At 47.8% G+C, this 23695-nt stretch overlaps 1 protein-coding gene across 2 annotated transcripts; it reads left to right on the top strand.

Annotated features, from left to right (window-relative positions):
* Positions 1–1552: 1552 nt before the first annotated feature.
* Positions 1553–18975, top strand: LOC117444648 (beta-1,3-galactosyltransferase 5-like). Of its 2 annotated transcripts, XR_004551836.2 has the most exons (3): positions 1553–1984; positions 14975–16373; positions 18510–18975. XR_004551836.2 is itself a non-coding variant. In XM_034080091.2 (2 exons), the coding sequence occupies exon 2, from the start codon at positions 14980–14982 to the stop codon at positions 15937–15939; it is 960 nt and encodes a 319-aa protein (XP_033935982.1). In that variant the 5' UTR covers positions 1553–1984; positions 14975–14979; the 3' UTR covers positions 15940–17003. The 2 variants fall into 2 exon arrangements, 1 of the variants encoding a protein (XP_033935982.1); XM_034080091.2 differs by lacking the exon at positions 18510–18975 and having other exon boundaries at positions 14975–17003.
* The last annotated feature ends 4720 nt before the right edge of the window (positions 18976–23695 follow it).

Here is a 23695-nt window from a genome sequence, read left to right as displayed (position 1 = left end):
AAGCTGGTTCTACAGTTACCGGTATTTCTGACTTTTTTCTCCCAAAGAATTTTTATTTTTTTTGTTCTGAGAAGAAAGTCAGAATTCTGAGAAAAAAGTCAGAATTCTGACTTTTTTCCCAGAACAAAAAAAAAATATTTTTTTAAAAATCCTCCCACAAAAAATATTCATGTGGCCCTAATCCTCTTCCGTACTTTCCCCATGTTAGTCAATGGGAAAAAGTATTTTTGGGCCGGGTGACGTCACGGACTGATACGGAAGTTGCAGTACCGCCGTTTGGACACAACGAATATTGGACACAGAAGAGGCTTCTCAATACTCAAATTTCCTCTCCTCAACTCCTCGACTCCTCGGTCCTCCGGTAGTGACCCGGAAATGAATTTCAGCGTGCCATTTTGAAGGACGTCTCATTTCTCTAAATGCACACCGAGGACCGAGGATCGAGCGTCGAGGAGGCTCTCTGGAGGAGCTATAACCGAGGATACACTGATGGTTCCTCCACGGGTCCTCCGCGGATGCATTTCCGGGAACGGTGGCGGCGTGACGCACGGCCGGACTTATCTCAGCCAATGACAGCTCTGCATGCATCCCCTGGATATTATTTTAGAAACTGCTCTCATCGCAACGCGATGTTTACAGAGAGAACAGCTGTGAGGCCCGTGCAGAAAGCAGAGCAGTGTGTAAAATAAATATCACTCAGTATAACATACCTACTCTATTTGCTTTAGTTTAGTAGATATCTACAAAGAGTCCATATTTTTCTAAGAACATTTAGTGCTTCACAATAAAATACACAACGGCTGTAGCCTGATTATGCTTTAGCAGCTGTAGGTGTTTTCATTTCATTTCAAACCTTTATTTAACCAGATTGGTCCCATTGAGATCATAGATCTCTTTTTCAAGGGAGACCTGCAGCATATAGGTCCCACATGAAACATGAAACAATAAGGACATTATACATTATATTTACAGGATACATAGTTATAGACATTTACAAGTGCCCATTGTATCAGCAAGCATTTCATTTAGCCTAGCTTTAAAGACATGCAGAGGAATGAGATGCTCAGTTTCAATTCTTGCTGAAGATTGTTCCAAGCATGTGTGTGGTAGGCCTATAGTGTCGGTGCGTGTGGTACAGTGTGTAGGTGCGTGTGGTACAGTGTGTAGGTGTGTGTGTTGTACAGTGTGTAGGTGTGTGTGTTGTACAGTGTGTAGGTGTGTGTTGTACAGTGCGCAGATGCGGCGGACAGACGGGTCTCAGTTGGTTTGATGTCCTTACTTTTAATACTTGCAAATACAACTTTTGGCCCGTAATTTCAATTCCCCATTTCAGCGACCAGAGAGAGGGGGGGGGGGGGGGGGGGGGGGAATATATCCAGTCTCTGATTGTGTTACGTTATTATGAGAGTGCTCTCATACTTTAAATTGCTTATATTTATATAAATATATGTGTGTCTGTGTGTCCGCATCTGTAGCCTGGTATTGTCTCATTATACCGCACTCTCAATGAACTCAAAGTAAATATGTGGGGGAACAATGTTCAGCTGATCTAACAGAGATTATAAAATATGACGAAACACTCGACAGCTGATGCAGCTGTTGCCACGTCATAATGAACGGACGTCGCTTTAATATGACCGCTCAGAGGAGAGGAGTTCTCATTTCTTTAAACGTCTGCTGCTTCCCCTCCTCTCTCCTCGGTTCCCCTCCTCGGTCCTCCGCTCGCATCTCCTGTGGGCGGGTCTAAGTATCGAGGAGGGGAGTCGAGGAGGGGAGATTTGAGTATTGAGAAGCCGCTAGTGTCCGGCGCACTTCGTGGGGGCTTGGTCAAACCTGCAGCTGGGGGGCCGCAACCCAGGTGTGGGCGGGGCAGGTGAAGAACCAGAGGTGACGCGGAGAGTCTCGAGTACCCGGATATCAGCTCCACAGGACGGCCACCGGAGAACCGGAGCAGGTTCACAGAGACGAGGAAACACGCTTACAGGTGAGAGAAAGTGGAGAGAGAGGAGCGGTGTTGGAGCTGTTCGGACGGGTTGCATGGAGCAGCACCCTCAGCCTGAAGCAGGAAGCGCGTCCTCTTCTCACGGCTTCAGCTAACCCGTGAATTCACTGGTTAATTTCACCACTGTAGGGCAAGACATTTAGCAACACTAATAAGTAGAAGAAAGTTGTTTAGAAATAGTTGAACTATTATATTTGTACAGAGTAAATAAGAGTACTTCTCCCACCACCGTGTATACATTTACTGTTTAAGGTCGTACTTGATACCTGATCACATCTCTCACTTCCTCAGTTGACCCGACGGTTCATTTCATCACCGTCTCTAAAGATATCCAGTCAAATAGTAATACCTCACCTGACTGGCAGAGAACCCACTGCCCCCTCCCTAAATACACACATGGTGGTTTTAAATACATATGGTGGTATATAAATACAAATGGTGGTATATAAATACACAGGGTGGTGGTGGTATATACATGTGGTGGTATATACATACATATGGTGGTGGTATATAAATACATATGGTGGTATATAAATACATATGATGGTGGTATATAAATACATGTGGTGGTATATAAATACATATGGTGGTGGTATATACATGGTTTAAAATGGCATAAATGGCTTCTGTATTGAACAGGTGGGAAAAGTACTCAGATCTTGTGCTTGAGTAAAAGTAGAAGTACTCAGACTAGAGACGTTCCGAACCGGCTCCGATCCCCGATCACGTGATTTTCAAAAGATCGGAATCGGGAGAAAAAAATCGGGGATCGGGAATTATTATTATTATTATTTTTTTATATAAAAAATTTGTATTATTTGATTTAATGTTACAAAACAAAAATGACCATGTTCACGTCTTAAAGTCATCCTGAGGACTTAGTTTAAAGTTACACAACATCGTGTATGTGTTGCTTATTCCTCTGAAAGCAACAGAGTGGGCGCAGTGTCTAATAGCAGCAGCAAGCTAACGAGAGGCTACGTCCAGCTGGAGACTCGGGAGTCGGGACGGAGAACATGTCAGGAGTTTGGAAGTATTATGAAATTGAAAGCGAAGGCAGTGTAACAGCCAGATGCAATGTTTGCAAGAAGGAGGTTCCACGTGGTGGAAAGAACAGAGCTACGTTCAACACGACCAATCTAACACGCTACCTGAGAAACAAACAACAACAACAACACGGCGAGTACACAGCGGCCACTCGGGGAACGGCACTGAAGCAACCGACACTTTCAGAGGCTTTCAAGAGGAAAGAGAAACGGCCCCAGAACAGAGAGAAGGCCACACAATAACAGCCAGATAGCTGAACTCATCGCGTTGGATGACCAGCCGTTATCCGTTACCTTTCTCTCTCTTAATGCATTGCATAAAGATCGGATCGGGAAAAATCGGTATCGGCAGATTGTCAAAATCAAATGATCGGAATCGGATCGGGAGCAAAAAAAGGTGATCGGGACATCCCTAACTCAGATCTTGTACTTGAGTAAAAGTAGAAGTACTCAGATCTTGTACTTGAATAAAAGTACAAGTACTCAGATCTTGTACTTGAGTAAAAGTAGAAGTACCAGAGTGTAGGAATACTCTGTTTCAGTAAAAGTCCTGCATTCAAAATGTTCCTTAAGTAAAAGTAGAAAGTATTCTCATCTAAATATAGTGAAAGACAGTGAAAGTAGTCGTTGTGCAGATTGGTCCATTTCAGAATAATATATATGATGTGTTTTATAATGATTGATCATAAAGTGTTCTCAGAGCTGGTGAAGGTGCAGCTAGTCTGAAGTACTTTGTAGACTGCAGGGTAGCTGGTGGAGGTGCAGCTAGTCTGAAGTACTTTGTAGACTGCAGGGTAGCTGGTGAAGGTGCAGCTAGTCTGAAGTACTTTGTAGACTGCAGGGTAGCTGGTGAAGGTGCAGCTAGTCTGAAGTACTTTGTAGACTGCAGGGTAGCTGGTGAAGGTGCAGCTAGTCTGAAGTACTTTGTAGACTGCAGGGTAGCTGGTGGAGGTGCAGCTAGTCTGAAGTACTTTGTAGACTGCAGGGTAGCTGGTGAAGGTGCAGCTAGTCTGAAGTACTTTGTAGACTGCAGGGTAGCTGGTGAAGGTGCAGCTAGTCTGAAGTACTTTGTAGACTGCAGGGTAGCTGGTGAAGGTGCAGCTAGTCTGAAGTACTTTGTAGACTGCAGGGTAGCTGGTGGAGGTGCAGCTAGTCTGAAGTACTTTGTAGACTGCAGGGTAGCTGGTGGAGGTGCAGCTAGTCTGAAGTACTTTGTAGACTGCAGGGTAGCTGGTGAAGGTGCAGCTAGTCTGAAGTACTTTGTAGACTGCAGGGTAGCTGGTGAAGGTGCAGCTAGTCTGAAGTACTTTGTAGACTGCAGGGTAGCTGGTGGAGGTGCAGCTAGTCTGAAGTACTTTGTAGACTGCAGGGTAGCTGGGGAAGGTGCAGCTAGTCTGAAGTACTTTGTAGACTGCAGGGTAGCTGGTGAAGGTGCAGCTAGTCTGAAGTACTTTGTAGACTGCAGGGTAGCTGGTGAAGGTGCAGCTAGTCTGAAGTACTTTGTAGACTGCAGGGTAGCTGGTGAAGGTGCAGCTAGTCTGAAGTACTTTGTAGACTGCAGGGTAGCTGGTGGAGGTGCAGCTAGTCTGAAGTACTTTGTAGACTGCAGGGTAGCTGGTGAAGGTGCAGCTAGTCTGAAGTACTTTGTAGACTGCAGGGTAGCTGGTGAAGGTGCAGCTAGTCTGAAGTACTTTGTAGACTGCAGGGTAGCTGGTGGAGGTGCAGCTAGTCTGAAGTACTTTGTAGACTGCAGGGTAGCTGGTGGAGGTGCAGCTAGTCTGAAGTACTTTGTAGACTGCAGGGTAGCTGGTGAAGGTGCAGCTAGTCTGAAGTACTTTGTAGACTGCAGGGTAGCTGGTGAAGGTGCAGCTAGTCTGAAGTACTTTGTAGACTGCAGGGTAGCTGGTGGAGGTGCAGCTAGTCTGAAGTACTTTGTAGACTGCAGGGTAGCTGGTGAAGGTGCAGCTAGTCTGAAGTACTTTGTAGACTGCAGGGTAGCTGGTGAAGGTGCAGCTAGTCTGAAGTACTTTGTAGACTGCAGGGTAGCTGGTGAAGGTGCAGCTAGTCTGAAGTACTTTGTAGACTGCAGGGTAGCTGGTGAAGGTGCAGCTAGTCTGAAGTACTTTGTAGACTGCAGGGTAGCTGGTGAAGGTGCAGCTAGTCTGAAGTACTTTGTAGACTGCAGGGTAGCTGGTGGAGGTGCAGCTAGTCTGAAGTACTTTGTAGACTGCAGGGTAGCTGGTGAAGGTGCAGCTAGTCTGAAGTACTTTGTAGACTGCAGGGTAGCTGGTGAAGGTGCAGCTAGTCTGAAGTACTTTGTAGACTGCAGGGTAGCTGGTGGAGGTGCAGCTAGTCTGAAGTACTTTGTAGACTGCAGGGTAGCTGGTGAAGGTGCAGCTAGTCTGAAGTACTTTGTAGACTGCAGGGTAGCTGGTGGAGGTGCAGCTAGTCTGAAGTACTTTGTAGACTGCAGGGTAGCTGGTGGAGGTGCAGCTAGTCTGAAGTACTTTGTAGACTGCAGGGTAGCTGGTGAAGGTGCAGCTAGTCTGAAGTACTTTGTAGACTGCAGGGTAGCTGGTGGAGGTGCAGCTAGTCTGAAGTACTTTGTAGACTGCAGGGTAGCTGGTGGAGGTGCAGCTAGTCTGAAGTACTTTGTAGACTGCAGGGTAGCTGGTGAAGGTGCAGCTAGTCTGAAGTACTTTGTAGACTGCAGGGTAGCTGGTGAAGGTGCAGCTAGTCTGAAGTACTTTGTAGACTGCAGGGTAGCTGGTGAAGGTGCAGCTAGTCTGAAGTACTTTGTAGACTGCAGGGTAGCTGGTGAAGGTGCAGCTAGTCTGAAGTACTTTGTAGACTGCAGGGTAGCTGGTGGATTTACAGGTGGAACTAAAGTCTGATTCAACACTTGTTTAGATTTACCATCATTCATCTGAGAAGTAACTAAAGGTATTAAATACATGTAGTGAGTAGAAGTACACCATGTACCTCTGAACTGTAGAGCAGTAGAAGTACACCATGTACCTCTGAACTGTAGAGCAGTAGAAGTACACCATGTACCTCTGAACTGTAGTGGAGTAGAAGTACACCGTGTACCTCTGAACTGTAGTGGAGTAGAAGTACACCATGTACCTCTGAACTGTAGAGGAGTAGAAGTACACCATGTACCTCTGAACTGTAGAGGAGTAGAAGTACACCATGTACCTCTGAACTGTAGAGGAGTAGAAGTACTCCATGTACCTCTGAACTGTAGTGAAGTAGAAGTACTCCATGTACCTCTGAACTGTAGTGGAGTAGAAGTACACCATGTACCTCTGAACTGTAGAGGAGTAGAAGTACACCATGTACCTCTGAACTGTAGAGGAGTAGAAGTACACCATGTACCTCTGAACTGTCGTGAGTAGAAGTACACCATGTATCTCTGAACTGTAGAGGAGTAGAAGTACACCATGTACCTCTGAACTGAAGAGGAGTAGAAGTACACCAAGTACCTCTGAACCGTAGTGGAGTAGAAGTACACCATGTACCTCTGAACTGTAGAGGAGTAGAAGTACACCATGTACCTCTGAACTGTAGAGGAGTAGAAGTACACCATGTACCTCTGAACTGTAGAGGAGTAGAAGTACACCATGTACCTCTGAACTGTAGAGGAGTAGAAGTACACCATGTACCTCTGAACTGTAGAGGAGTAGAAGTACACCATGTACCTCTGAACTGTAGTGCAGTAGAAGTACACCATGTACCTCTGAACTGTAGAGGAGTAGAAGTACACCATGTACCTCTGAACTGTAGTGGAGTAGAAGTACACCATGTACCTCTGAACTGTAGAGGAGTAGAAGTACACCATGTACGTCTGAACTGTAGAGGAGTAGAAGTACACCATGTACCTCTGAATTCTAGTGTGTAAAAGTACACCATGTACCTCTGAACTGTAGAGGAGTAGAAGTACACCATGTACCTCTGAACTGTCGTGAGTAGAAGTACACCATGTACCTCTGAACTGTAGAGGAGTAGAAGTACACCATGTACCTCTGAACTGTAGAGGAGTAGAAGTACACCATGTAGCTCTGAACTGTAGTGGAGTAGAAGTACACCATGTACCTCTGAACTGTAGTGGAGTAGAAGTACACCATGTACCTCTGAACTGTAGAGGAGTAGAAGTACACCATGTACCTCTGAACTGTAGAGGAGTAGAAGTACTCCATGTACCTCTGAACTGTAGTGAAGTAGAAGTACTCCATGTACCTCTGAACTGTAGTGGAGTAGAAGTACACCATGTACCTCTGAACTGTAGAGGAGTAGAAGTACACCATGTACCTCTGAACTGTAGTGCAGTAGAAGTACACCATGTACCTCTGAACTGTAGAGGAGTAGAAGTACACCATGTACCTCTGAACTGTAGTGCAGTAGAAGTACACCATGTACCTCTGAACTGTAGAGGAGTAGAAGTACACCATGTACCTCTGAACTGTAGAGGAGTAGAAGTACACCATGTACCTCTGAACTAGAAGTACACCATGTACCTCTGAACTGTAGAGGAGTAGAAGTACACCATGTACCTCTGAACTGTAGTGGAGTAGAAGTACACCATGTACCTCTGAACTGTAGAGGAGTAGAAGTACACCATGTACCTCTGAACTGTAGAGGAGTAGAAGTACACCATGTACCTCTGAACTGTAGAGGAGTAGAAGTACACCATGTACCTCTGAACTGTAGAGGAGTAGAAGTACACCATGTACCTCTGAACTGTAGAGGAGTAGAAGTACACCATGTACCTCTGAACTGTAGAGGAGTAGAAGTACACCATGTACCTCTGAACTGTAGAGGAGTAGAAGTACACCATGTACCTCTGAACTGTAGTGCAGTAGAAGTACACCATGTACCTCTGAACTGTAGAGGAGTAGAAGTACACCATGTACCTCTGAACTGTAGAGGAGTAGAAGTACACCATGTACCTCTGAACTGTAGAGGAGTAGAAGTACACCATGTACCTCTGAACTGTAGAGGAGTAGAAGTACACCATGTACCTCTGAACTGTAGTGCAGTAGAAGTACACCATGTACCTCTGAACTGTAGAGGAGTAGAAGTACACCATGTACCTCTGAACTGTAGTGGAGTAGAAGTACACCATGTACCTCTGAACTGTAGAGGAGTAGAAGTACACCATGTACGTCTGAACTGTAGAGGAGTAGAAGTACACCATGTACCTCTGAATTCTAGTGTGTAAAAGTACACCATGTACCTCTGAACTGTAGAGGAGTAGAAGTACACCATGTACCTCTGAACTGTCGTGAGTAGAAGTACACCATGTACCTCTGAACTGTAGAGGAGTAGAAGTACACCATGTACCTCTGAACTGTAGAGGAGTAGAAGTACACCATGTACCTCTGAACTGTAGAGGAGTAGAAGTACACCATGTAGCTCTGAACTGTAGTGGAGTAGAAGTACACCATGTACCTCTGAACTGTAGTGGAGTAGAAGTACACCATGTACCTCTGAACTGTAGAGGAGTAGAAGTACACCATGTACCTCTGAACTGTAGAGGAGTAGAAGTACTCCATGTACCTCTGAACTGTAGTGAAGTAGAAGTACTCCATGTACCTCTGAACTGTAGAGGAGTAGAAGTACACCATGTACCTCTGAACTGTAGAGGAGTAGAAGTACACCATGTACCTCTGAACTGTAGAGGAGTAGAAGTACACCATGTACCTCTGAACTGTAGAGGAGTAGAAGTACACCATGTACCTCTGAACTGTAGTGCAGTAGAAGTACACCATGTACCTCTGAACTGTAGAGGAGTAGAAGTACACCATGTACCTCTGAACCGTAGTGGAGTAGAAGTACACCATGTACCTCTGAACTGTAGTGCAGTAGAAGTACACCATGTACCTCTGAACTGTAGAGGAGTAGAAGTACACCATGTACCTCTGAACTGTAGAGGAGTAGAAGTACACCATGTACCTCTGAACTGTAGAGGAGTAGAAGTACACCATGTACCTCTGAACTGTATAGGAGTAGAAGTACACCATGTACCTCTGAACTGTAGTGCAGTAGAAGTACACCATGTACCTCTGAACTGTAGTAGAGTAGAAGTACACCATGTACCTCTGAACTGTAGAGGAGTAGAAGTACACCATGTACCTCTGAACTGTAGAGGAGTAGAAGTACACCATGTACCTCTGAACTGTAGAGGAGTAGAAGTACACCATGTACCTCTGAACTGTAGAGGAGTAGAAGTACACCATGTACCTCTGAACTGTAGTGGAGTAGAAGTACACCATGTACCTCTGAACTGTAGAGGAGTAGAAGTACACCATGTACCTCTGAACTGTAGTGCAGTAGAAGTACACCATGTACCTCTGAACTGTAGAGGAGGAAAATTACACCATGTACCTCTGAACTGTAGAGGAGTAGAAGTACACCATATACCTCTGAACTGTAGTGGAGTAGAAGTACACCATGTACCTCTGAACTGTAGAGGAGTAGAAGTACACCATGTACCTCTGAACTGTAGAGGAGGAAAAGTACACCATGTACCTCTGAACTGTAGAGGAGTAGAAGTACACCATGTACCTCTGAACTGTAGTGCAGTAGAAGTACACCATGTACCTCTGAACTGTAGTAGAGTAGAAGTACACCATGTACCTCTGAACTGTAGAGGAGTAGAAGTACACCATGTACCTCTGAACTGTAGAGGAGTAGAAGTACACCATGTACCTCTGAACTGTAGAGGAGTAGAAGTACACCATGTACCTCTGAACTGTAGTGCAGTAGAAGTACACCATGTACCTCTGAACTGTAGAGGAGTAGAAGTACACCATGTACCTCTGAACTGTAGAGGAGTAGAAGTACACCATGTACCTCTGAACTGTAGAGGAGTAGAAGTACACCATGTACCTCTGAACTGTAGAGGAGTAGAAGTACACCATGTACCTCTGAACTGTAGAGGAGTAGAAGTACACCATGTACCTCTGAACTGTAGTGCAGTAGAAGTACACCATGTACCTCTGAACTGTAGTGCAGTAGAAGTACACCATGTACCTCTGAACTGTAGAGGAGTAGAAGTACACCATGTACCTCTGAACTGTAGTGTAGTAGAAGTACACCGTGTACCTCGGAACTGTAGAGGAGTAGAAGTACACCATGTACCTCTGAACTGTAGTGGAGTAGAAGTACACCATGTACCTCTGAACTGTAGTGGAGTAGAAGTACACCATGTACCTCTGAACTTTAGTGGAGTAGAAGTACACCATGTACCTCTGAACTGTAGTGGAGTAGAAGTACACCATGTACCTCTGAACTTTAGTGGAGTAGAAGTACACCATGTACCTCTGAACTGTAGAGGAGTAGAAGTACACCATGTACCTCTGAACTGTAGTGGAGTAGAAGTACACCATGTACCTCTGAACTGTAGAGGAGTAGAAGTACACCATGTACCTCTGAACTGTAGAGGAGTAGAAGTACACCATGTACGTCTGAATTGTAGAGGAGTAGAAGTACACCATGTACCTCTGAATTGTAGTGTGTAGAAGTACACCATGTACCTCTGAACTGAAGAGGAGTAGAAGTACACCATGTACCTCTGAACTGTAGAGGAGTAGAAGTACACCATGTACCTCTGAACTGTCGTGAGTAGAAGTACACCATGTACCTCTGAACTGTAGAGGAGTAGAAGTACACCATGTACCTCTGAACTGTAGAGGAGTAGAAGTACACCATGTAGCTCTGAACTGTAGTGGAGTAGAAGTACACCATGTACCTCTGAACTGTAGTGGAGTAGAAGTACACCATGTACCTCTGAACTGTAGAGGAGTAGAAGTACACCATGTACCTCTGAACTGTAGTGGAGTAGAAGTACACCATGTACCTCTGAACTGTAGAGGAGTAGAAGTACACCATGTACCTCTGAACTGTAGTGGAGTAGAAGTACACCATGTACCTCTGAACTGTAGAGGAGTAGAAGTACACCATGTACCTCTGAACTGTAGAGGAGTAGAAGTACACCATGTACGTCTGAACTGTAGAGGAGTAGAAGTACACCATGTACGTCTGAACTGTAGAGGAGTAGAAGTACACCATGTACCTCTGAACTGTAGAGGAGTAGAAGTACACCATGTACCTCTGAACTGTAGTGTGTAGAAGTACACCATGTACCTCTGAACTGTAGAGGAGTAGAAGTACACCATGTACCTCTGAACTGTAGTGGAGTAGAAGTACACCATGTACCTCTGAACTGTAGAGGAGTAGAAGTACACCATGTACCTTTGAACTGTAGAGGAGTAGAAGTACACCATGTACCTCTGAACTGTAGAGGAGTAGAAGTACACCATGTACCTCTGAACTGTAGAGGAGTAGAAGTACACCATGTACCTCTGAACTGTAGTGCAGTAGAAGTACACCATGTACCTCTGAACTGTAGAGGAGTAGAAGTACACCATGTACCTCTGAACTGTAGAGGAGTAGAAGTACACCATGTACCTCTGAACTGTAGAGGAGTAGAAGTACACCATGTACCTCTGAACTGTAGAGGAGTAGAAGTACACCATGTACCTCTGAACTGTAGTGCAGTAGAAGTACACCATATACCTCTGAACTGTAGAGGAGTAGAAGTACACCATGTACCTCTGAACTGTAGAGGAGTAGAAGTACACCATGTACCTCTGAACTGTAGAGGAGTAGAAGTACACCATGTACCTCTGAACTGTAGAGGAGTAGAAGTACACCATGTACCTCTGAACTGTAGTGCAGTAGAAGTACACCATGTACCTCTGAACTGTAGAGGAGTAGAAGTACACCATGTACCTCTGAACTGTAGTGGAGTAGAAGTACACCATGTACCTCTGAACTGTAGAGGAGTAGAAGTACACCATGTACCTCTGAACTGTAGAGGAGTAGAAGTACACCATGTACCTCTGAACTGTAGTGGAGTAGAAGTACACCATGTACCTCTGAACTGTAGTGGAGTAGAAGTACACCATGTACCTCTGAACTGTAGAGGAGTAGAAGTACACCATGTACCTCTGAACTGTAGAGGAGTAGAAGTACACCATGTACCTCTGAACTGTAGAGGAGTAGAAGTACACCATGTACCTCTGAACTGTAGTGGAGTAGAAGTACACCATGTACCTCTGAACTGTAGAGGAGTAGAAGTACACCATGTACCTCTGAACTGTAGAGGAGTAGAAGTACACCATGTACGTCTGAACTGTAGAGGAGTAGAAGTACACCATGTACCTCTGAACTGTAGTGTGTAGAAGTACACCATGTACCTCTGAACTGTAGAGGAGTAGAAGTACACCATGTACCTCTGAACTGAAGAGGAGTAGAAGTACACCATGTACCTCTGAACTGTAGAGGAGTAGAAGTACACCATGTACCTCTGAACTGTCGTGAGTAGAAGTACACCATGTATCTCTGAACTGTAGAGGAGTAGAAGTACACCATGTACCTCTGAACTGAAGAGGAGTAGAAGTACACCAAGTACCTCTGAACCGTAGTGGAGTAGAAGTACACCATGTACCTCTGAACTGTAGAGGAGTAGAAGTACACCATGTACCTCTGAACTGTAGAGGAGTAGAAGTACACCATGTACCTCTGAACTGTAGAGGAGTAGAAGTACACCATGTAGCTCTGAACTGTAGAGGAGTAGAAGTACACCATGTACCTCTGAACTGTCGTGAGTAGAAGTACACCATGTACCTCTGAACTGTAGTGGAGTAGAAGTACACCATGTACCTCTGAACTGTAGTGGAGTAGAAGTACACCATGTACCTCTGAACTGTAGAGGAGTAGAAGTACACCATGTACCTCTGAACTGTAGTGGAGTAGAAGTACACCATGTACCTCTGAACTGTAGTGGAGTAGAAGTACACCATGTACCTCTGAACTGTAGAGGAGTAGAAGTACACCATGTACCTCTGAACTGTAGTGGAGTAGAAGTACACCATGTACCTTTGAACTGTAGTGGAGTAGAAGTACACCATGTACCTCTGAACTGTAGAGGAGTAGAAGTACACCATGTACCTCTGAACTGAAGAGGAGTAGAAGTACACCATGTACCTCTGAACTGTAGAGGAGTAGAAGTACACCATGTATCTCTGAACTGTAGAGGAGTAGAAGTACACCATGTACCTCTGAACTGAAGAGGAGTAGAAGTACACCAAGTACCTCTGAACCGTAGTGGAGTAGAAGTACACCATGTATCTCTGAACTGTAGAGGAGTAGAAGTACACCATGTACCTCTGAACTGAAGAGGAGTAGAAGTACACCAAGTACCTCTGAACCGTAGTGGAGTAGAAGTACACCATGTACCTCTGAACTGTAGTGCAGTAGAAGTACACCATGTACCTCTGAACTGTAGTGGAGTAGAAGTACACCATGTACCTCTGAACTGTAGAGGAGTAGAAGTACACCATGTACCTCTGAACTGTCGTGAGTAGAAGTACACCATGTACCTCTGAACTGTAGTAGAGTAGAAGTACACCATGTACCTCTGAACTGTAGTGGAGTAGAAGTACACCATGTACCTCTGAACTGTAGTAGAGTAGAAGTACACCATGTACCTCTGAACTGTAGAGGAGTAGAAGTACACCATGTACCTCTGAACTGTAGTAGAGTAGAAGTACACCATGTACCTCTGAACTGTAGTGGAGTAGAAGTACACCATGTACCTCTGAACTGTAGTGGAGTAGAAGTACACCATGTACCTCTGAACTGTAGAGGAGTAGAAGTACACCATGTACCTCTGAACTGTCGTGAGTAGAAGTACACCATGTACCTCTGAACTGTAGTGGAGTAGAAGTACACCATGTACCTCTGAACTGTAGTAGAGTAGAAGTACACCATGTACCTCTGAACTGTAGAGGAGTAGAAGTACACCATGTACCTCTGAACTGTAGTAGAGTAGAAGTACACCATGTACCTCTGAACTGTAGTGGAGTAGAAGTACACCATGTACCTCTGAACTGTAGTGGAGTAGAAGTACACCATGTACCTCTGAACTGTAGTAGAGTAGAAGTACACCATGTACCTCTGAACTGTAGTGGAGTAGAAGTACACCATGTACCTCTGAACTGTAGAGGAGTAGAAGTACACCATGTACCTCTGAACTGTAGTAGAGTAGAAGTACACCATGTACCTCTGAACTGTAGTGGAGTAGAAGTACACCATGTACCTCTGAACTGTAGTGGAGTAGAAGTACACCATGTACCTCTGAACTGTAGTGGAGTAGAAGTACACCATGTACCTCTGAACTGTAGAGGAGTAGAAGTATGAAGTAGAATACATTGGAAATACTCAAGTAAAGTACCTCTAAGGTGTACTTAAGTGCAGTACTTGAGTACATGTACCCGGTTACTTTACACCTCTGGTATTGAACTAATATCAGTGTCCTCCCTAATGAAGGACAGAGCCGTCCTCTCGATGGGTCCCGTGGTGGAGCCGTCGGGCTGAGGCGCCAGGCTCCACATCGCTGTTCCAACGTTAACGCTACATAACACTATTAACACAATCACGCTTTATATTACCAGTTCAGTCTTCACGCCTTATCGAACGCTGTGTGGAAGGAGCAACAACGGTACGAAGAGGTCCTCTGAGCTGAAGGCTTTTCCTCTGAGGTGCTCGATAGGAGGTGGAAGTGCCGTTTACGTGCTGACTTCATCACGTGTCACGTGTTAGACGCCTTTATCCAAAGCCACTCGCACACTCCACACTGAGGGCGATCCCTCAGGAGCACCTTGGGGTGGAGCGTCTCAGGGACACATCGACACGCTGTGGGGTTCGAACCTGTTCTCCCCTGGTCCCAACACCAACGCTCTACCCACTGCGCCACACGCCTCCCATATATATATAACCTAACATGAGTAGAGCCTGGTGTGTTCTGTGTGGCCGTCGTGCTGCCAGCCGTCATAACGCGAGTCTCTTCTCTTTGTAGGCGTAATGGAGAGCAGACGCTTTGCACACGTCTTCATCTGCCTGGTGGGAGCAGTGCTCATGCTCCTCCTCTATCTGGACCCGGACTGGGGCTCTGGGAGCAGGGACACACCAGCACGGAGGGGTCCTGGGCCGTATTACGTGGCCTACCCAGGAAACTACACATTCATCATGGACGACACCCCGACGTGTAAAACCACGACTCCGTTCCTGCTCCTGGTGGTCCCGGTGGCCCCCGGGGGCGTGGCAGCTCGGGACACCATCCGCAGGACGTGGGGAAGTGAGAAACTGGTTCTGGGTCAGCGGGTCGAGACTCTCTTCATGCTGGGCCTACCTTCAGGAGCTGATGCCAAGCAGCAGCAGGAGAAGCTCCGACAGGAAAACCTGCAGCACCAGGACCTGATCCAGAGTGACTTCACGGACGGCTACCACAATCTGACCATCAAGACGATGATGACGCTGGAGTGGTTGGTTGCGCACTGCGACAAGCTGTCCTACGTCATGAAGGTTGACGCCGATATGTTGCTGCACGTCCAGAATTTGGTTAAACTGTTGCTGGATCCCAGCACGGCCAAACAGAACTACATGACAGGTCTGGTGTGGTGGCACAGCCCGGTGTTGAGAAACCCGTTCAACAAGTTCTACATGCCGAGATATGTGATTGCTGAGCCGGAGTACCCGCCGTACCCTCTGGGCATGGCCTACGTCATGTCCCTGGACCTGCCGGCCAAGATCCTGGCAGCCGCCCCTCACATCAAACCCATCTTCATCGAGGACGCCTACCTGGGACTGTGCCTGAAGCGCCATGGCCTCTCTCCCACCGAGGCTCCTGAAAGCACCATGTTCGTGGTGGACCCCGGGCACCCTCTGAGCGACTGCAGCCTCTCCAGGGTGATCGCTGCGACCACCACCAGCATCCCGCAGATGACCGGCTACTGGGAGAGGAGCAGGGGGGCGACGTGTTGACCTGTCCAGGTTTTAGAACTCTGAGTAGTTTAGACGGATGCTCTTTGAAGTGGGCTGGTCCTCCTTAGTGGGCGTGTGCCGTGAGGACGTCTGAGCGCTCCACGCTTCACACGTCTTTCAGAGAAGCACGGTGATGTCTCTGGAGGATGGAGCTGGATGGGGACTGTCTCAACAGAGACCTTGGAGCCGGTTGACGCACGTCCCATGGCCGTCCAAGAAAGCACTGTTAAAAAATAAAATAAAAATTCCATTGATGCACTTCTAGTTATAGAAGAAAAGTAACTACATTTACACACGTGGAAAAGTGAGTACGCTTATTTAGCCTCATCCGCAGATTCTGGATGTGTCCATGCTGCCGATGCACGGCCCATGACGACTTCTAACAGACCACTTACGTTCTTATCAAATGTGATCACCTTGCAGAACGTGTGCTAGTTCTTTGTTGTTGTTGTTGGACACACTGAGGACACACAGAGGACACACAGAGGACACACAGAGGACACACAGAGGACACACAGAGGACACACTGAGGACACACTGAGGACACACTGAGGACACACAGCGGACACACTGAGGACACACAGAGAACACACAGCGGACACACTGAGGACACACAGAGGACACACAGAGGACACACTGAGGACACACAGCGGACACACTGAGGACACACAGAGAACACACAGCGGACACACTGAGGACACACAGAGGACACACTGAGGACACACAGAGGACACACAGAGGACACACAGAGGACACACAGAGGACACACTGAGGACACACTGAGGACACACAGCGGACACACTGAGGACACACAGAGAACACACAGCGGACACACTGAGGACACACAGAGGACACACAGAGGACACACAGCGGACACACTGAGGACACACTGAGGACACACAGCGGACACACTGAGGACACACTGAGGACACACTGAGGACACACTGAGGACACACTGAGGACACACTGAGGACACACTGAGGACACACAGCGGACACACTGAGGACACACTGAGGACACACTGAGGACACACAGCGGACACACTGAGGACACACTGAGGACACACTGAGGACACACTGAGGACACACAGCGGACACACTGAGGACACACTGAGGACACACTGAGGACACACTGAGGACACACAGCGGACACACTGAGGACACACTGAGGACACACTGAGGACACACAGCGGACACACTGAGGACACACAGCGGACACACAGAGGACACACAGAGGACACACAGCGGACACACAGCGGACACACAGCGGACACACAGCGGACACACTGAGGACACACTGAGGACACACTGAGGACACACTGAGGACACACTGAGGACACACAGCGGACACACAGCGGACACACTGAGGACACACTGAGGACACACTGAGGACACACAGCGGACACACTGAGGACACACTGAGGACACACTGAGGACACACAGCGGACACACTGAGGACACACTGAGGACACACAGAGGACACACAGCGGACACACTGAGGACACACTGAGGACACACAGCGGACACACAGCGGACACACTGAGGACACACAGCGGACACACTGAGGACACACAGCGGACACACAGAGGACACACAGCGGACACACAGCGGACACACAGCGGACACACTGAGGACACACTGAGGACACACAGCGGACACACTGAGGACACACTGAGGACACACTGAGGACACACAGAGGACACACAGCGGACACACTGAGGACACACTGAGGACACACAGAGGACACACTGAGGACACACTGAGGACACACTGAGGACACACAGAGGACACACAGCGGACACACAGCGGACACACAGCGGACACACAGCGGACACACTGAGGACACACTGAGGACTGCAGAGGACACACAGCGGACACACTGAGGACACACTGAGGACACACAGCGGACACACTGAGGACACACTGAGGACACACTGAGGACACACTGAGGACTGCAGAGTATTATCATCTGATATTTAAGAAGTGTGTTACATTTGAAATGGCAGAAAGTCTTGTTGCAATGTCCAGATATTAAAAGAGGTCCCTTGAGTTTCTCTGGTAATTATCAATAGTAGCAGTTTAGTGAATACTGTTCAAACAATACCTGTGTTTGTGTTTCATATTGATTTCTCTGTTTCATCCTTTCAGAAAGGTGAGGACTCAAATGGCTCTGAACAAGGGCTGTTTAGAGTAAACAGGGTGTTATTGCCCTGTGGGGGAGGTGTAGGCATGCAGGACAGGGTGCTGGGTGGGGGGAGAGTATATTCTGCTTAAGATCTCTAGCATGTCATGTTTCAGGGAAGGCTACATATCTGGAATAGTATATGTGTGGGTTTAATTACTTTGTATTCTGTGTAACCAGAAGTTGGAGATATGAGAGATGAAATATTTGTGTTATCTTAAATATCCTTTAAGACACATCTGAGGTCTCTGGGATGTGGGGGGGGGTGTGGAGGCTGAGTAAACTCCACCCCTTCCTGTTTCTGTTGGTATTTGAGAGCCATGCATCTTTTTGTTCTCTCTCTCTTCTCGCGCCGCCCGGACCGGAAGGTCGTGGCAGCCCGTGAACAGGGCCAGGAGGAGGCCTACTCCTGACCCGTGAACAGGGCCAGGAGGAGGCATACTCCTGACCCATGAACAGGGCCAGGAGGAGGCCTACTCCTGACCCGTGAACAGGGCCAGGAGGAGGCCTACTCCTGACCCGTGAACAGGGCCAGGAGGAGGCATACTCCTGACCCATGAACAGGGCCAGGAGGAGGCCTACTCCTGACCCGTGAACAGGGCCAGGAGGAGGCCTACTCCTGACCCGTGAACAGGGCCAGGAGGAGGCATACTCCTGACCCGTGAACAGGGCCAGGAGGAGGCCTACTCCTGACCCGTGAACAGGGCCAGGAGGAGGCCTACTCCTGACCCGTGAACAGGGCCAGGAGGAGGCCTACTCCTGACACTACGCGTATGATATGGCTTTGTTTGGTAATGTACTGATTGTATTGCATTGTTATATTACCATTAAAGTAGATTATTGTTTTAACGGATACTTGTATGTTCTGGACTCCTTCCTGTATGATAACCAGCTTGTTAGGGACGCGCGGAGATTTGGAAAGCGGACCAGTAATCCACCAAAATCTCTATCAGGACACACTGAGGACACACTGAGGACACACAGAGGACACACTGAGGTCACACAGAGGACACACAGAGGTCACACAGAGGACACACATAGGACACACCTCACCTCAACGTGCCTCTCCTTTAGCCCAGAGCATGATGTCCCCCTCCATCCTCTCCTCGAGGCAGAGAGTCCTCCTGTCCCCTGAGCAGAGACACAGCCCAGAGCATGATGTCCCCCTCCATCCTCTCCTCGAGGCAGAGAGTCCTCCTGTCCCCTGAGCAGAGACACAGCCCAGAGCATGATGTCCCCCTCCATCCTCTCCTCGAGGCAGCGAGTCCTCCTGTCCCCTGAGCAGAGACACAGCCCAGAGCATGATGTCCCCCTCCATCCTCTCCCCGAGGCAGAGAGTCCTCCTGTCCCCTGAGCAGAGACACAGCCCAGAGCATGATGTCCCCCTCCATCCTCTCCTCGAGGCAGCGAGTCCTCCTGTCCCCTGAGCAGAGACACAGCCCAGAGCATGATGTCCCCCTCCATCCTCTCCTCGAGGCAGCGAGTCCTCCTGTCCCCTGAGCAGAGACACAGCCCAGAGCATGATGTCCCCCTCCATCCTCTCCTCGAGGCAGTGAGTCCTCCTGTCCCCTGAGCAGAGACACAGCCCAGAGCATGATGTCCCCCTCCATCCTCTCCCCGAGGCAGAGAGTCCTCCTGTCCCCTGAGCAGAGACACAGCCCAGAGCATGATGTCCCCCTCCATCCTCTCCTCGAGGCAGCGAGTCCTCCTGTCCCCTGAGCAGAGACACGGCCCAGAGCATGATGTCCCCCTCCATCCTCTCCTCGAGGCAGCGAGTCCTCCTGTCCCCTGAGCAGAGACACAGCCCAGAGCATGATGTCCCCCTCCATCCTCTCCTCGAGGCAGTGAGTCCTCCTGTCCCCTGAGCAGAGACACAGCCCAGAGCATGATGTCCCCCTCCATCCTCTCCCTGAGGCAGCGAGTCCTCCTGTCCCCTGAGCAGAGACACAGCCCAGAGCATGATGTCCCCCTCCATCCTCTCCCCGAGGCAGCGAGACCTCCTGTCCCCTGAGCAGAGACACAGCCCAGAGCATGATGTCCCCCTCCATCCTCTCCTCGAGGCAGCGAGTCCTCCTGTCCCCTGAGCAGAGACACAGCCCAGAGCATGATGTCCCCCTCCATCCTCTCCCCGAGGCAGTGAGTCCTCCTGTCCCCTGAGCAGAGACACAGCCCAGAGCATGATGTCCCCCTCCATCCTCTCCCCGAGGCAGCGAGTCCTCCTGTCCCCTGAGCAGAGACACAGCCCAGAGCATGATGTCCCCCTCCATCCTCTCCTCGAGGCAGCGAGTCCTCCTGTCCCCTGAGCAGAGACACAGCCCAGAGCATGATGTCCCCCTCCATCCTCTCCTCGAGGCAGCGAGTCCTCCTGTCCCCTGAGCAGAGACACAGCCCAGAGCATGATGTCCCCCTCCATGCCTGCACCTCTTCCTCCAAACACGGCGTGTCGAGTTGATGCCAAAGATCTGGAAGTTGGTCTCATCTGACCACGTCACCTCCTCCCAAGCATCCTCTGAAGCATTCAGAGGTTCATTATCAAAGTCCCTCTGGAGGAACACAGGGATGTTAGCCTTTGCAGACCATTAACATGCACTAAAACCCATAGAACACCCCACAGGAAGAGGAGAGGACTCCTCTTTAAACAATCTGTTGTTATTTGCAATAAACAATGTTTGAGATAAAACATCTGTAATAACTCAGCAGGTTGAAGGAAGCGTAAAGAGCTCATGTCCTCACATCTCTTTAAACACATTAACACAGGAGATGACTACACAGAGACACACACACACACACACACACACACACACACACACACACACACACACACACACACACACACACACACGAGGCTTCTCAATACTCAAATGTCCCCTCCTCGACTCCCCTCCTCGATACTTAGACCCGCCCACAGGAGATGCGAGCGGAGGACCGAGGAGGGGAACCGAGGAGAGAGGAGGGGAAGCAGCAGACGTTTAAAGAAATGAGAACTCCTCTCCTCTGAGCGGTCATATTAAAGCGACGTCCGTTCATTATGACGTGGCAACAGCTGCATCAGCTGTCGAGTGTTTCGTCATATTTTATAATCTCTGTTAGATCAGCTGAACATTGTTCCCCCACATATTTACTTTGAGTTCATTGAGAGTGCGGTATAATGAGACAATACCAGGCTACAGATGCGGACACACAGACACACATATATTTATATAAATATAAGCAATTTAAAGTATGAGAGCACTCTCATAATAACGTAACACAATCAGAGACTGGATATACCCCCCCCTCCCCCCCCCCCTCTCTCTGGTCGCTGAAATGGGGAATTGAAATTACGGGCCAAAAGTTGTATTTGCAAGTATTAAAAGTAAGGACATCAAACCAACTGAGACCCGTCTGTCCGCGGCATCTGCGCACTGTACAACACACACCTACACACTGTACAACACACACACCTACACACTGTACAACACACACACCTACACACTGTACAACACACACACCTACACACTGTACAACACACGCACCTACACACTGTACAACACACGCACCTACACACTGTACAACACACGCACCTACACACTGTACAACACACACCTACACACTGTACAACACACACCTACACACTGTACAACACACACCTACACACTGTACAACACACACACCTACACACTGTACCACACACACCTACACACTGTACAACACACACCTACACACTGTACAACACACACACCTACACACTGTACCACACACACCTACACACTGTACAACACACACCTACACACTGTACAACACACACCTACACACTGTACAACACACACCTACACACTGTACAACACACACCTACATACTGTACCACACACACCTACATACTGTACAACACACACCTACACACTGTACAACACACACCTACACACTGTACAACACACACCTACATACTGTACCACACACACCTACATACTGTACAACACACACCTACATACTGTACCACACACACCTACACACTGTACAACACACACACCTACACACTGTACAACACACACCTACACACTGTACAACACACACCTACATACTGTACCACACGCACCTACACACTGTACCACACACACCTACACACTGTACAACACACACCTACACACTGTACAACACACACCTACACACTGTACAACACACCTACACACTGTACAACACACACCTACACACTGTACAACACACACCTACACACTGTACAACACACACCTACACACTGTACAACACACCTACACACTGTACAACACACACCTACACACTGTACAACACACACACCTACACACTGTACCACACACACCTACACACTGTACAACACACACCTACACACTGTACAACACACACCTACACACTGTACAACACACACCTACACACTGTACCACACACACCTACAGCTGCTAAAGCATAATCAGGCTACAGCCGTTGTGTATTTTATTATTGAAGCACTAAATGGTTTTAGAAACATCTGGACTCTTTGTAGATATCTACTAAACTAAAGCAAATAAGAGAGTAGGCCTGTTATACTGAGTGATATTTATTTTACACACTGCTCTGCTTTCTGCACGGACCTCACAGCTGTTCTCTCTGTAAACATCGCGTTGCGATGAGAGCAGGTTCTAAAATAATATCCAGGGGATGCATGCAGAGCTGTGATTGGCTGAGATAAGTCCGGCCGTGCGTCACGCCTCCACCGTTCCCGGAAATGCATCCGCGGAGGACCCGTGGAGGAACCATCAGTGTATCCTCGGTTATAGCTCCTCCAGAGAGCCTCCTCGACGCTCGATCCTCGGTCCTCGGTGTGCATTTAGAGAAATGAGACGTCCTTCAAAATGGCACGCTGAAATTCATTTCCGGGTCACTACCGGAGGACCGAGGAGTCGAGGAGGGGACATTTGAGTATTGAGAAGCCTCTACAGAGACACACACACAGAGACACAGCCGGCCACCAGGTGGGGCCGAAGGACTGCAGGGAGATGTGGAAGGTGTGCAGTCTGCGTTGATGTTAAATGAAAGATTGTTAATTAAATGTTAAGCATCCATATGCAAGGACTACTGTTGTATTTCGGTAGTTGGTGTACAATTGTGGAATTCTCAACACAAGGATCTAAAGAATTGTATTTGTATTTTTCAGTTAAAGAAGTTGCATAAATGAAGAAAGATGGGACGATATGAAGCAGAATGTGAATAAGTCTATGTCCTCTGGTCCTTCATGTTTTTGATGTCTTTGATGTGATGTCTCCTCTGTATTTGCACGTCCCATTGCCATTGTTATTGTTGTTATTGTTATTATTATCATCATGTGTCGCTTTCCACCTTCTTCTCCAGTAGGACTCAGATGAGGGTGTTGCACTTTTCTTCTCCTTATACATGTGATGTTTTGGTGTCGTTTTGTTTCTTTCCGTTAACCGTCAAGTGGGAAATAAGTATTTTGTGTGTGTTTCTCGTAGTGTCCTAAGATACTGTTATGTTTAGCTGTGAACAAAAAAATAAAAAAATTATCATTATGAAGGGCAGACCTTCTGTTTGTATTTATTTGTTTAGAAGTGGGGCAGGTCACATA

This window comes from Pseudochaenichthys georgianus, unplaced genomic scaffold (assembly GCF_902827115.2).
Source record: "Pseudochaenichthys georgianus unplaced genomic scaffold, fPseGeo1.2 scaffold_872_arrow_ctg1, whole genome shotgun sequence".
Lineage (NCBI taxonomy): Eukaryota > Metazoa > Chordata > Actinopteri > Perciformes > Channichthyidae > Pseudochaenichthys > Pseudochaenichthys georgianus.
Note: the sequence above shows the minus strand (reverse complement) of the source record. Positions and strands in the feature narration are given on the sequence as shown.

Bases quoted from the DNA above. Each gene is read 5' to 3' on its own strand.
- LOC117444648 (XM_034080091.2), top strand. From the start codon at position 14,980: ATGGAGAGCAGACGCTTTGCACACGTCTTCATCTGCCTGGTGGGAGCA.